The 13,731-nt window shown below is 41.4% G+C and overlaps 1 protein-coding gene across 19 annotated transcripts in view; it reads right to left on the bottom strand.

The window, feature by feature from the left end:
* The window catches only part of ECT2 (epithelial cell transforming 2), a 137,049-nt gene that overhangs the window by 43,227 nt on the left and 80,091 nt on the right, over window positions 1–13,731 (bottom strand). For 3 of the 19 annotated variants that reach the window (XM_037909056.2, XM_043521730.1, XM_043521740.1), the window contains exons 1-6: window positions 12,029–12,213; window positions 8,192–8,312; window positions 7,432–7,590; window positions 1,603–1,682; window positions 1,411–1,503; window positions 114–296 (exon numbers count right to left, since the gene is read on the bottom strand). In XM_037909056.2, the coding sequence (XP_037764984.1) occupies window positions 114–296; window positions 1,411–1,503; window positions 1,603–1,682; window positions 7,432–7,590; window positions 8,192–8,276 (600 nt within the window). In that variant the 5' untranslated portion in view covers window positions 8,277–8,312; window positions 12,029–12,213. Of the gene's footprint in view, window positions 1–113; window positions 297–1,410; window positions 1,504–1,602; window positions 1,683–7,431; window positions 7,591–8,088; window positions 8,313–11,869; window positions 12,214–12,402; window positions 12,681–13,237; window positions 13,444–13,731 lie in introns of those variants that run through there. The other 16 variants (XM_043521746.1, XM_037909059.2, XM_043521735.1 and 13 more) reach the window with 14 other exon arrangements.

Below are 13,731 nucleotides of genomic sequence, written 5' to 3' on the forward strand. Positions count from 1 at the left end.
CGTCTACTATATAAAGAAAGCAGTCAGAATCTTCATGTTAGTACTATTTACATGTGTTGTCAGTGTCCATCAACAAATAAAGTAAAAGTATAGGTCATTTGCTTTCATCTTACCTCTCCTTTTTGAGCACAATGAAGTACTATTGGAGGTCCAAGAACACGACAGTCAAACTTGTACAAGTTCTCCAAGATGGTATCTTGAAAGTCTGCTACAATGAAGACTGTCTCAAATTCTGGAGACTCAGAATCCCCAAACTCTTCCACAGACTCCATCTTGATATAGGGCACTTTAATTTCCTTAATTTTTTCCACACAATATTAAAATAAAAAAAGTGTCATTCATGCAACACTCATTTACTAGGTATGTCATTCTTAGATTTTTACCTTGAAGTGTTAAAGAAATTTAGTATCAAAGACAGCTTTACAGTTTTCACCAGTGTTCCAAAGAGTTACATATTCTGTTTAAATATACAAAAAAAAATCCCCACATCTTTGTATATTCTTAGCACTGAACTAGTGATGATCTAGGTTTCTAAAGTGATTTCAGATTCTGAATTTAAGTAATTGTTTAAGAGTCCAAAGTATTTGTTCTAATATTAATTGTTTTACCTCTCTTTAGGGATTTCCTCAGTCTTTTTGGGGGAGGAGGGTGTCACATTGACAATATAAGAGTAAGATCAACTAATATCTTGTTACATTAACTCAGTTGGATACAACTGTTCTTGTACAACAGAAAAGTGAATCTTTTCCTTCATGGCATCTGAATTTAGTTTGTATATTTTTGGAACTCTTTCACTAAAAATAGACTCAGTTTAGCAATTTAAAGTTGCAACTTGCAGACCAAAAGATTCCATAAAGGAAAGTTTCATGCTGCATGAAGTTAGACTTCATATTTCAGAAGGTTTAACTACAGGCTGCTCTGAATCTGGAGACTTCAGGTCCAAACTCCATTTTCTAGAATCCTTCACATTAAGAAACAACTTAATGCTTACAAAAACTGTTCATGCAATCATATATTGCAATCATATATTGCAGCTCTTTCACTGTTGAATCAGAAAAGCCAGTTAACTGATTATGAAGCTAGTTCATAGAAGAAACTTACAGAAGTCTAAACAGAAGTGTGCATTTGGACATTACATATATCATTTGAGAGTTCCATATCCAAGCATGGAACACATTAAGTACACCAAATAGGTTAGTTCAGGGATTCAGAACAGACACTTAAGCAAACTGCAGTTTCAAATTTGATACAAGTTTCCACTCAGCTAGCTTCACACTACACCACAGGAAACATTGTCTATTGTGCCTTCATCGTACCCAAACATCATGAAGTTTAAGTGTTTGTGCACTCCAGTCCCAGTGAAGTGCAACATGCTTCATGCAATCATATACACATAGATGCCTGACATACCATATGAATTACACTTTTTATTAGCTTTTCTTCCGATTTACCAGGACTAGTTTCCTTTATCTTTACAACTGGGACTTCCATTATCTTAATGGTCTGTGGAAGAGGAGAACTTCGGTATGAGATTAAATTACTTACATGAAGTTTGTCAAAACAATGTCATTATGACGACTTCTTTATGTTAAAGCCACATACCTCCAAGGCTTTCAAGAGTTCCTCACGTTTCCCAGCTTCCTGAATTAAAACCACTCTGGTTTCAATCTGAGGCATTTCCTCTGTTTGGGGGGGGAAAAATTGCAATATTCATAGCCAATAGAAAAATCTAATCCTAATGTTAAACAAAGCCATAATGTAGGGAAACATGCTAACTGTACACTGGTATCTTGCCAAGATCCATAGTCCTTTCTCAAAAAGTATTATTTACCAAGAATACTTCAACTCTGAAGACTAGGTGCTGCCTTAACAAGCTTCTTCAAGTCAAGCTTGCAGCTGATGGATTGCACAGTGCATCAGTCGTAGACACGTAGGTTTGGAAGGGACCTCAAGAGGTCATCTAGTTCAGCCCCAAATGCTGAGAAAGGATTAAGTAAACCTAGACCATCATTGACAGGTGTTTGTCTAACCTGTTCTTAAAACCCTCCAATGACAGGGATTCCACAACCTCCCCTGGAAGTTTATTCTAGTACTTAACTATCATCCTTACAGTTAGGAATTTTTTTGTGCTATCCAGTCTAAACCTCCCCTTGCTACAGATTAAACCTATTACTTTTTGTCCTACCTTCATGGACAAGGAGAACAACTGACATATATAACAGCCCTTAACAGTCGTCAAATAGATCAAATCCTCCCTCAGTCTTTTCTTCTAAAAAAGAAACATTACCTAATCCATGAGGAAAGGCTTAAAAAAAAATCTGGGTATCTAAATCTTCTCCCATTTTGTTGCTCTTCTCTGGATTTGCTCCCATTTGCGCACATAATTTTCTGAAGTGTGGTGCCTGGAACTGGGCACAGTACTTCAGCTGAGGCCTCACAAGTGACAAGCAGAACAGGACAATTACTTCCTGTGTTTTACATACGATACTCCTGTTAATACACCTAGAATGTTTGCCTTTTGGCCACTGTATCTCACGGTCATCTCATTCAATTCGTGATCCACTATAATTCCAGATTTTTTTCAGCAATACTACTATCACCTAGCCAGTTATTCCCCATTTTGTATTTGTGCAAGTATTTTGCATTTGTTTACATTAAATTTCAGACCTATTGTCCAATTTGTCAAGGTTGTTTTGAATTTTAATCCTGTCCTCCAAAGTACCTGCAACCTCTCCCAGTCTGGCATAATCTGCAGATTTTAGGAGTATACTCTCCACTCTATTATCCAAGTAATTAATGAAAACGTTCACTAGTACTGGACCCGAAACAGACACACACACACACCCCCCATGGGACCCCACTAGATATGTTATCCCAGTCTGACAGCAAGCCAGATACAGCTTAAAAGTAGAACTCAGGAGCCATACACTTGCTAGAGAGTCTACGATGAAGCAAGACCACAGTTTATGGCCAATGAAGAGCTCGTTCATATTCACACAGGAACTGTGTGGAAAGGGGTGAAAAAAAAAAAGTGATCAACAAGTATTGAGAGGCACAGCAGTGGTAGAGTTTTAGATTCCATGTTACTAACAGAATTAGCTATGTAACAAATTTACCAAAGAAATGTTTAAGCCACTCACCAGCCTTCCTCCTTCACCGTGCAAATCAATCCCAAACAGAAAGTTATTCTATGTCACAATTAGAAGAAACTGCTGCAAAGTGGAGTTAGTCTATGGTGCAGAGGCATGGCTGTTTAGTATTTTGTAGTATTTTAATGTCTAATATCCTAACGTTAATAAAGCTTTCCAAAAAAAAAAAAAAAGAAAGAAAAGAAAAAAGGTGATGTCTAAGCCCCTATGAACTTGCTCCATTTCTCCAGCATATATCCTGGAGGCATTCACAGAATTGTGTCTTTTGAAATGCCTGAGGCAGATAGAAAGTTGCCTGGCATAACTGAGGGAATAGGATTTTACTTTAACACTATTTACTAAAGAGATAAAAAAAAAAAATCACATTTCTCTGTGAAAGACTAACTCTCCCACGTAACACCCAAGGTTACTACAGCATCTGATATTTTCCCCAGTTTATGAGCCTTATCTAGTCATTTTCATCCTAGGTGTGTACCTTTCACACACGGGAAAGGAGAGTAATTTTAAGAGAGTAGGATTTTAAAGCCTGAGGATTGGATAGGGGGTTGCAACTCAGGGTAAGGGTATCTGAAACTATTGAACAAGTTTAAGTTAGCTGTGCCCTTTGGGAAAAAAGGGATCAATTATATGCAAGTATCTTACCCCAAACAATAAGTCTGCAGATCTTAAAAGGTCTGTTTATTCTAGAGTTGCAGTAAGACAATTTTAGACTTCTCAAACATTGCTTTTTATTAATGGGCACCAGTATGACTGATTAATGGGTTATATAGAAAGCCTAGATTGAGAATTACTGAACGGGAATGCCAGCAACAAAAAGGGTCTTACCTTTTTGGAAGGAAAGGGGCTCCCACAATGGGCAGGATTTGTCAGAGGTACAGGTGGCAGATTTGAATTAATAAGTCATTTAAAAAAAAACTGAGAATCACAAATGGCTATTTAGCATATACCTTTGGAAGTGCACTTAGCTACAGAGTCAAGATGAAGTGCTGTGTGTGTGTTTACAGTTCACCAATGGAAAGTCTTATTCAAGCCACTCCTTTTCCGCAACATTACATAACTCCATCACATCACTTGTGTCCAAGAATCTCCCTCAATCTCATTTACTCACTCCCAACTTCAGATCTTTCATACTACCTTGCATGCTCATATTTACTGCATACCAAGTTCAGAGGCTCATTCCTGCTGCAGTAACTATTTACCACCATTCCTGTCTTTAGATCAGGGGTCTCAGACGCAGGGGCCCATGGGCCCCATGCCAAGCTCCCCTCCCCATCTGCCCCATTCCCCCCACTCCTCTGCCTACCTCCAGGAGCTTCCCGCACAGCTGTTTGGTGGTGCTGAGCACTTTCCAGAAAGGGGGGAGGGGGGGAGGAGACAGAAGATGAGGGGCCGGGCTGGGGATTTGGGGTAGGGTTTGAAATATGGGCAGGGCCTCATGGAAGGGGTGGAGTGGGGGCAGGGCTGGGGGCTTTTGTACCTTTATATGAAAAGGTGTCAGTGATGCAGCCCTCGGGCCAATGTACTAGTCCTCATGTGGCCCTCGTGGTGATTTGAGTTTGAGATCTCTGTTTTAGACCAGGCTCTTGAAAGCAGAAAGCTTTTTATTTTGCTTAGAACATGTGCTATATAGCATTCTCTATTCTAGGCAGAGAGACTCCTATAGTTAAGGATACATGAGCATTTACATTCTGAGGGGTCATTTTTGGAACTTATAACTGGTCAAATTCTGGATTCAAGTTTTGTATACTTGACTCCAGTCCAGAATATTCCCCCCCTCCAATTTCAGCAAAGAATATTATCCATTTAACACTAAAGTACAATATACTTCCTATCATAAAGGATTTTTAAACTTAGCTTATAAATAGCTCTATACCGCCTCAGTAGAGGGAAGAAAATCTTAGGAGTGACAGTCTTTAGATCAAATGCTCCTGTCAGCGTTCCACCAAAAGTCCATTTTTATTTAGTACAGCTTTTTTTTTTTTTTTAAAACTAAGAGTACTTCATGCATACTCACGTATTAGTACATTGTATAATACTGGCACTACCTATACCAAATTAAATTAAATTGGATGTGGGCACACAAAATTATGGAATGAGGCAGGGCTCCAGAGGTTGCCTACAGAAGTAGGGTTTGTATCTGAGCCAAGGTGCCACAGGGTTTGAGAATCATGTAGGCACTATAGAAGTTAGTTACCTTGATCGAATCTAGCTTTTCAGCCTCTGTATTTTGATCTCTATGAGACCTCACTTTCCTAGAGTACAAAAGGGAGCAAGTGATGACAGCAGTTCAAGTTTATACCATGGCAGAATGTAAAGCAATAAAACAGTCAGAGTCCCCCATCAAGAGGGGTTTGAGAGGCCAGTCTACATAATATAGTCAGGCTCTCTAAAGGACTATCAACCAGATCAAAATGCACCCCAATTCCAAAGGGAAGAGCCCTATTCTATAGGGACAGTTCCAATGCCTTCCTCTGCTGCTGCTCAGAGCTTCCCCAAGGTGCAGGATTAGATTAATCCGTTACCTCATAAGTCTCACCATTATCCACAGGACTCCAAATATCCTCAGTTTAACTGATAGGAAACTAGACAATTTTCCACTGGTGCAATCCAGGAAAGCAAGGAGCAGCAGTAGAGGCATTCAAGTCTGCAGACAGAGTTCAGAAAGACAGTACTACCTCAGTTTCCATTTGTCTCATGTTGACAGGTTGCAGACAAAGAGCCAGAATCTTAAATTTTGTAAATAAGATTAAATTCTGCATAATTTGATGGCACTTGTCTGTGAAAGCTTTCTACTGACCATGAACACAGGACTTCATTTCAAGAAAGTTACTGCAGAGAATGTGTTTTAACTGCGAGTGCTGAATTTCCTATAACAAACTCCTAGTTGCCTCTAGACAAAGTTGCAGCCACACCACAGAAATAACCCAACGAATTTGGGACATACAAATGCACACCTGTGAACAATTAATAGTACGTGTAACGCTAGTTTACTTAACCTTTCCCATCAAAGGTGACCATTGACAAACACCTGTCAGGGATGGTCTAGTCTAGATAATACTTAGTCCTGTCTCAATGCAGGGGACTGGACGAGAAGACCTACTGAGGGCCCTTCTAGTCCTACATTTCTATGACTGACTTTTTAGCAACAGATGGTATTGAACAGAGACAGGCCTGTAATCAAAGGAAAAAATACATCATTCCTTTGATTAACGAAGGGTTTTGTTTTGTTTTTTTTAACCTATACTGTCTAATTTAGGTCAAAAGCCTTGGTAGTAAGAAATTTTACCATAGTTTGGTGAATTCACAAAAAGTTAAAGTAGTGGCATGAATTTAACCAGACATTTTGTGGATATATGTTCTCCAAGCTTTTCCAAAAAGCTCTGCTTGTGTTCTTCAATCATGGATGTTTATGTCACGGCCTATTGAATGGAAACTACCAAACTGTGTGATTTTGTTCATGTGAAACCAGGGAAGGGAGAATGGGATGAAATATTTACTTTGAACTTAGATCAAAAGAGGTATTAATACTGATACTGTATAGTTAGAGCCACTGCAAGTGACAAATCACCACAAGTTACTAACAATCTTTTGGTTGAATTGCAGGAGCCTTATTAGCTTCCAAACTGAAGAATTACCCTGCTTTTAATTTTACAGATCTCCTCTAATTAGAGGTTTCGGGTGAATGAAGTATTCAGGTAGAGACATCCATTCTGGAAATACCAGGAGAAAGAGGATAAATCAAATACTGAGGAAAACTACACTATTTTGTGGGAAATAGAGCATACTTTAATTTCTAAAGTCTCTCTTGGGTGGGGGGTAAGACTGGTTTGTATGATTCAGGAGATTAGTAATCAATGTAGATCTTTCTAGATGTAGATTACTAGTTCAAATCTATAGACATCAGTAGAGACCAAAAAGCCACCCATCTCATGGTTCTTCAGAGGCCTATGAAGCAAGTTGGTGATCAATGACTATTCTTAGTAAAAGTGTCCACATCATAAAACCACCACTATGACTGGATTCTTGGTTGGCACTTTGTGTGATGAGCAAGAATGAACTACTTTCACCTGTACAGTTCTGTCCCATTTTAACATATCTGTGGAGAAGGCAGAAACACTACTTTTGGTTCAGTACCCACTTTGTGGCTGTACAAAGGGCTTCAGGCTATTGACACCTTCCCATTTAAAAACAAAACAAAAATAGTGTATATGTATATATCGTCCAAGAAACAATATTCAAACAAAACAAGTGTGACAGTATTGAAAAAGGCTTTTCCTGTTACCTTCAGCATCTGACGCCAATCCAATAAATATATTCTCCTTGGACGTTTCTATAATTTTTGAATCAAGAACAGAAGAATCTCCCAAGAGACTCCTTCCGGTATCAGACACTAGCATACTGCTGTCAGTCATGATCAAGTCTGTGTTTCTCTCCTCAGTGGCTGCAAAATAAGTATCCAAAGTAAGTTTCATCTGAACAGTACATACTAAAAAAAAATAGTCCGTAAAAAGTCCTTGGAAAGGTAGAGAAGTTAGTTTTAGACTTCTAAATATTAAAACTAACAAATCCCACTTACATGCTAGTATCCTCTTAGCCTACAGCTATTTTAAGAGTCACAAAGTTATACGAACAGCTATCACAGAAATAGTTTCTACAGGTAATTCATAGTAGTCTATTTTTGAGGAAAACTGTATGAGACAGGGCATTTTGATAGCTAGGGATATGGGAGTAAAAAGCCCCGTGTTCCCTTTAAAAAAAAAAAGAAAAGTCAGATTTAAGGATTTATTTTGATCCAGGATCTTGAGAAATTGCTTGCTTACTCCAGATAGGAATTTTGTTAAAACATGATCTGAAAGATTCAGGAAGCTGGATTAACAGTGTTATTTGCATTTAATTTCAGAGAAGTTCACACTAAAAAAGAAATGGTGGCTTTGCATACATTTTCCAAAGGCAAAAGTTTGAAGAAAGAAGATTGTGGTATACAGGCCAACACACTTGACCTCAGATTCCCCAGATGAGTTGACCAGATTTGTGCAGCTTACTGTTGAAGTTCCTCAGGCCTGTCTTGCTAGGCAATTTCAGTGATGCAGTCCTTATCACAGACAGAGAGAAGGGGTTCCTTGCCATCACCGGAAAGCCTCATAGAGGCACCAAGTGCATTATCTACATACAGAATTATAAAGTATTATAAAAAAAATACTAATAAAGTACTCAGTGCAGCATTTAAATACAAAATTCCTCAGTTAACTGACATGGGAGTGTGGAATCAGCAAATTTGCCGGACGCCAACAGGCAAAGCAGCAACATAAGTTTACTATCCAGCACTGGGAAATTTACTCTATTGTTTCCACAGGATGAAGACTGTTGAACATTAACACTCATTCACAGAGTTCACTGTCCCACACTAAAGGATCCTTTGACTCCTTGTCCGCACAATAAGCTGCTTGAACAATTGTGAACTTCAGAAAAAGAGCTATCCCTGTCTCACGTCCCTCCACACTCCCACCAGACTAAGGGAATGACTAGAGAGCCAGGTCCACTTATCTCAATCATCAATTCAGTTGGGTAGGATTCTCCTGATTAGGAAAAACCATGTTTTTGTAAGTGGGTTTGGAAATATGCAATTCCTGTGATCCATCATGCCTCTTAAAGTATTTGCACAGTGGTATGAGGGAACATGAAACTGTATGAAAAAAGTTTAAGATACCATGGTATAGGTACTATATAAAAATCAAGGAGAAAGTGCTAAGTATCCTTTTTGCAGATATTCTCTCCTCCTTATGCTCCCAAATGTACTACGCTTTTATTATTTTAAGGAAGGACAGCTTCAAAATGTTACTCATGGATATCCTTACAACTCACTGTGCTCAAAAAGGGATAAATATTTTTGCTTACAACAATATGAACAGGTGTTTTTTCTTAAAACACAAACAAAACTTGTAAAATACAATGTCCTTTTAAAATAGTAGTCTTTGAAGTTACAAGTTAAAACACTGCATGGGAGAGGACATAGTAAAATTCCAGGAACATGGTGTATGGGCAAGGAGTGCAATGCCTAATCAAGTAACAAAGATCAACATTATTTTACAGACATCAAGGTTGATCTTACCTTATATACTGACATAGGCGAGGTCTATGTCAGTATACAAACCTGTAGTCTGTATAACTACATTACTCAAGGGAGGGAAAAAAAACACACCACTGAGCAATGTATTTATACGGACCTAACTTCACATGCAAGGTGGAGAGCTTCTCTCACCAACATACCTGTGACCTCTCGGGGAGGTGTATTAACTACACTGATGGGAGATGTTCTCCCAACAGTCTAGGAGTGTCTTCACTAAAGACTGGTGCAGATCCACTGCTCTGGCACTGTATGTGCAGACAATCCTTTAGCGAAAAGAACATAAGAATTGCCATACTCGGTCAGACCAATGGATCTAGCTCAGTATCCCGTCTCTCACAGCAGCCAGTACCAGACCTTCAGGGAGCCAAGTACAGAACAGGACAGTTGGAGCGATCAGGCGGTCTTCCCCTTCCAGCTTCTAGCAGTCAGAGGTTTAGGGCATGGGGTTGCGCATCTGACCACCTTGGCTAATAGCAATTGATGGACCTATCTTCATTTGTTCACCTAGTTCTTTTTTTAAACTCATTCATACTTCTGGTCATCACAACACCCCATGGCAATGAGTGCCAAAATTTAATTGTGCATTGTCTGAAAAATTATTTCTCTTTCTTTGTATTAAACCAGCTGCCTATTAATGTCATTGGGTGACCCCTGGTTTGGTATTGTGGGAAAGAATAAACACTTCTCTTTTTACTTTTTCCCCCACCAGTGACAATTTTATAGTCTATCATATCCCTACCACCAGTCATCTTTTCCAAGACGGACACTCCTAACCCTTTTAGTCTCTCCTCATATAGAAGCCATTCCATACCTGTGATCATCTTTGTTGCCCTTCTCTGAACCTTTTCCACTTCCATTATATCAATTTTAAGATGGGGTGACCAGAATGGAACACAGTATTCAAAGTGTGGGAGCAACATAAATTTATACAGTGGCATTATGATATTTGTCTCATTTTTCTATCCCTTTCTTAATAGCTCCTAACATTCTCTTAGCCTTTTTGACAGCTACTGTGCACAGAGAAAAGTTTTCAGAGAACTCTCCACAATGACTCCAAGAACTCTTTCTTGAATGGTAACAGGTAATTTAGACCCACCATTATATATGGGTAGTTGGGATTATGTCCCTCCACCCCCAGCAAGCATTACTCTGAATGGATCATTGTCCAGTCACCCAGTTTTGAGAGATCCCACTGCAACTCTTGACAGTCAGCCTTGGACTTACTTATCTGCAACTTTACCAGTTTACTGTTCACTCCCTTTTCCAGATCATTAGTGAATATGTTGAATAGCACAGATCCCAATACAGATCCCTGGAAAACCTCACTGGAAAAACCACTCTTCATTGTGAAATCTGACCATTTATTCCTACCCTTTGTTTCCTATCTTTTAGGCAGTTACTGATCCATGAGAGGACCTTCCCTGTTATCCCATAACTACTTAGTTTCCTTAAAAGCCTTTGATGAGGGACTTTGTCAAAAGCTTTCTGAAAATCCAAGTACACTTTATGAACCAGACCACCCTTATTCACATGCTTGTTAATACCCACAAAGAATTCTAATAGACTGAGGCCTGACTTCCCATTACAAAAGCCGTTTACTTTTCCCCCAAACAAATCATGTTTTTCTGTGTGTCTGATAATTCTGCTCTTTACTATAGTTCTTGTAAATAGCCAGAAGAAGGAATTCCCTCTACAGTTCAGAAGACCCTATTCTTGCACAAAGGTCCTAAATATTTTACAAACATTAAGTGCCCTGACATACCACAGTATGATAGGCAAGAATTACACAAGTTAAACAAAGTATCAAGTAAAGAGGAGGATGTGATGCCCTTGAATTAGAAATGCAGAACAAAACGTCTATTAAAGCAGTATTTAAAACAATAGGGGAGGGAGGGCAATCTGCCATTAATGGTCACATGGAGTCCTGGCCCTAGTAACATGCTTACAAGTGTAAACATTTAAAATGTATACCAGTACAAGCAAGTACAGTAGCAGGGTCTTTGCCCACTTAATAAAAGCTACACCCTGTGCATCCCCATTTTAAAGTTCTCTTTTCTGAATAATTTTTGCAATAATTTATATAAAAAAAAAAGTCTCATTCTATGTTTTGAGAGTCTAACGATCATGGCTTGAAACAGCCCTGAAATTCTGGTCACAAGATAGCAGGAGTACATATCTAAGGTTACAAGAAAAATAAAGCTGCCAACATGCAGAGTATACATACACACAAACACACACACACACTCCGCCCCCGCTAGCCACAATTACTACTGTTAAAAACGAACAGCTAATATTGCTATAAGCCCGTTTGGGGGACCCGCTTTGCTAATGTCGGGTATTTGACAGCACTTTCGGTACCTCCCAGGGCACTGGCCAGCTTCCCCGCTCGCGGGGCGCTTGCAAAGAGCCCCGAGGGGCAGAGAAGGTATTTGTCAGGGAGGCTTTGTGAAGCCACCCGCCTGGCAGGGAGGCCTCCCGGCAGGTGCGGTCCCAGGCAGGGGCTGCGCTCGGGGCGAGTGGCGGAAGCTGACCGCGTCCCTTCCAGGCCCAGGTGCGTTCCTGGCTTTGAAGGACTGTCGCGAGCGATACAAACCCGCTCACCGGGGGGCTAGCGCCGACACCGCTGGGAGAGAGGAGCCGGCGGCAGCAGGCTGTGCGCTGCGCGGCCCGGGGCTCGGCAGGTTTCAGGCTCAGCCCCCGCCCGGCCCCCTTCCTTCTCCTCTCGCACCGCCCGGCCCTGAGCGCTCCTCACCGCCAAACCCGCAACCGGCACAGTCTCCCAGGCACCATGAGCGGCCGCCGCCGACCCCAATTCAAAAAGCGAGCCGCTGCTCTAAGCGAGCCGCCCATTGGTTGCCAGGCGGCGTCGGCGCAGGCGTCCCTATGAAAGCCGGTTTCCCATTAGCCCTTCTGGGATTGGCATCACAAGGTTCCGCCCCCCCTCACTTTGCTCTTTGAAAAGGGCTTGTTGTCCTGCCTTCGGGCATTGGGCATTGGCCGTGCCGCTCGCTGCAAAGCGATCTCCCATTGGCCGGCCGGGATTCCCTCATCCCTAGGTGTGTGAATGAAAGGGAGCTATTCTACCGCTCCTCTCGCCCAAACATAGGTCACAGGAGCTGAGCTCACCTGGGCTCTGATTGGCTGCTGGCGGTTTTCAAATGAGTCCAACGGCCAGCCGGAGAGTGAGAGAGAGAGAGACCCGGATGTAGCTGCCGTTGCCCGGCCACTGTCCCAGAGGCTACTCCCAAGGGCGGCGCCTTAGGAACCCCGCCCTGGTCCCCAGAGCTCCGCCCATCGCCACCCCCCCGACACTGCAGCTGCCGGCCACTGGGCCCCTCTTGACAATGGGCCCCGCCCCGCTGCCCCCTACCCGAGTCTTCCAGGTCACGGCGCCCCTAAGACATGACATCAGTATCCGCGGGGGAGGAGTCACACGGCCCAAAACGAAGTCCCTTTAAAGCCAGCCTGAGCGAGAAGGGACTCAGGCGCTGTCCTTTCCATGTCTGCCTGTGATGGGAGCCTTGCCCCTGCTGTGCCCCAGGAGGGTGTGCGGGATGGGGGCCCCAACTTGGAAACTGTAGATCCTGAGGGACTCTTACCTGACAAAAATAGCAAGGAGTCCGGTGGCACCTTAAAGACTAACAGATTTATCTGGGCATAAGCTTTCCTGGGTTAAAAAAAAACCCATTTCTTCAGATGCACAGAAAAGGGTTTTTTTTAAGCCACGAAAGCTTATGCCCAAATAAATCTGTTAGTCTTTAAGGTGCCACTGGACTCCTTGTTGTTTCTGGGATACAGACTAACAGGGCTACCCCTCTGATACTTCCAGGGTGACCAGATGTCCTGATTTTATAGGGACAGTCCCGATTTTGGGTTCTTTTTCTTATATAGGCTCCTATTACTCCCCACCCCCATCCCAGTTTTTCACACTTGCTGTCTGATTACTCTAGGTACTTCTTACCTGGATGTGTTTTGTAGCCATTAAGATTGATGGTAAAATACGTGTTTTCCCAGACGTATCTAGCTCAGCCCCAGCTAGAAGGAAAACCATTTCTATTCGTTAGGATTTGTAGGCTCAGTTGAGTTCTCAGTCAAGCTTCCCGATCTGGCAAACCGGAGCGGCCTTTCCTCATGTCTCCTGAGGCAGTACTTCTTCTAAAATGCTTCCTAGAAATATGACCATAATAATAAAAAGAAAAGCAATGTGTCATTGACCCTGCAGGTGTGCACATTCTTAAACGGAGTCACACAATCTTACTGCTAGCTCACCCTTCTCATCCCATTTCCTCCCTACTTTTTTGCTGGCACCTTAGTCACATCATATTTAAATCTGTCTCTTTAAGCCAAAGATCTAATTGCTCAGTAAACCACCTGTGCCACCTTTAGGCATGATAAAAATAATTATAAATACTTACTTTGGCCATCAAAAATACTGCCACATTAATAAATTTAATA

The sequence above is a fragment of the Chelonia mydas genome, chromosome 9 (assembly GCF_015237465.2).
Source record: "Chelonia mydas isolate rCheMyd1 chromosome 9, rCheMyd1.pri.v2, whole genome shotgun sequence".
Classification (NCBI taxonomy): domain Eukaryota; kingdom Metazoa; phylum Chordata; order Testudines; family Cheloniidae; genus Chelonia; species Chelonia mydas.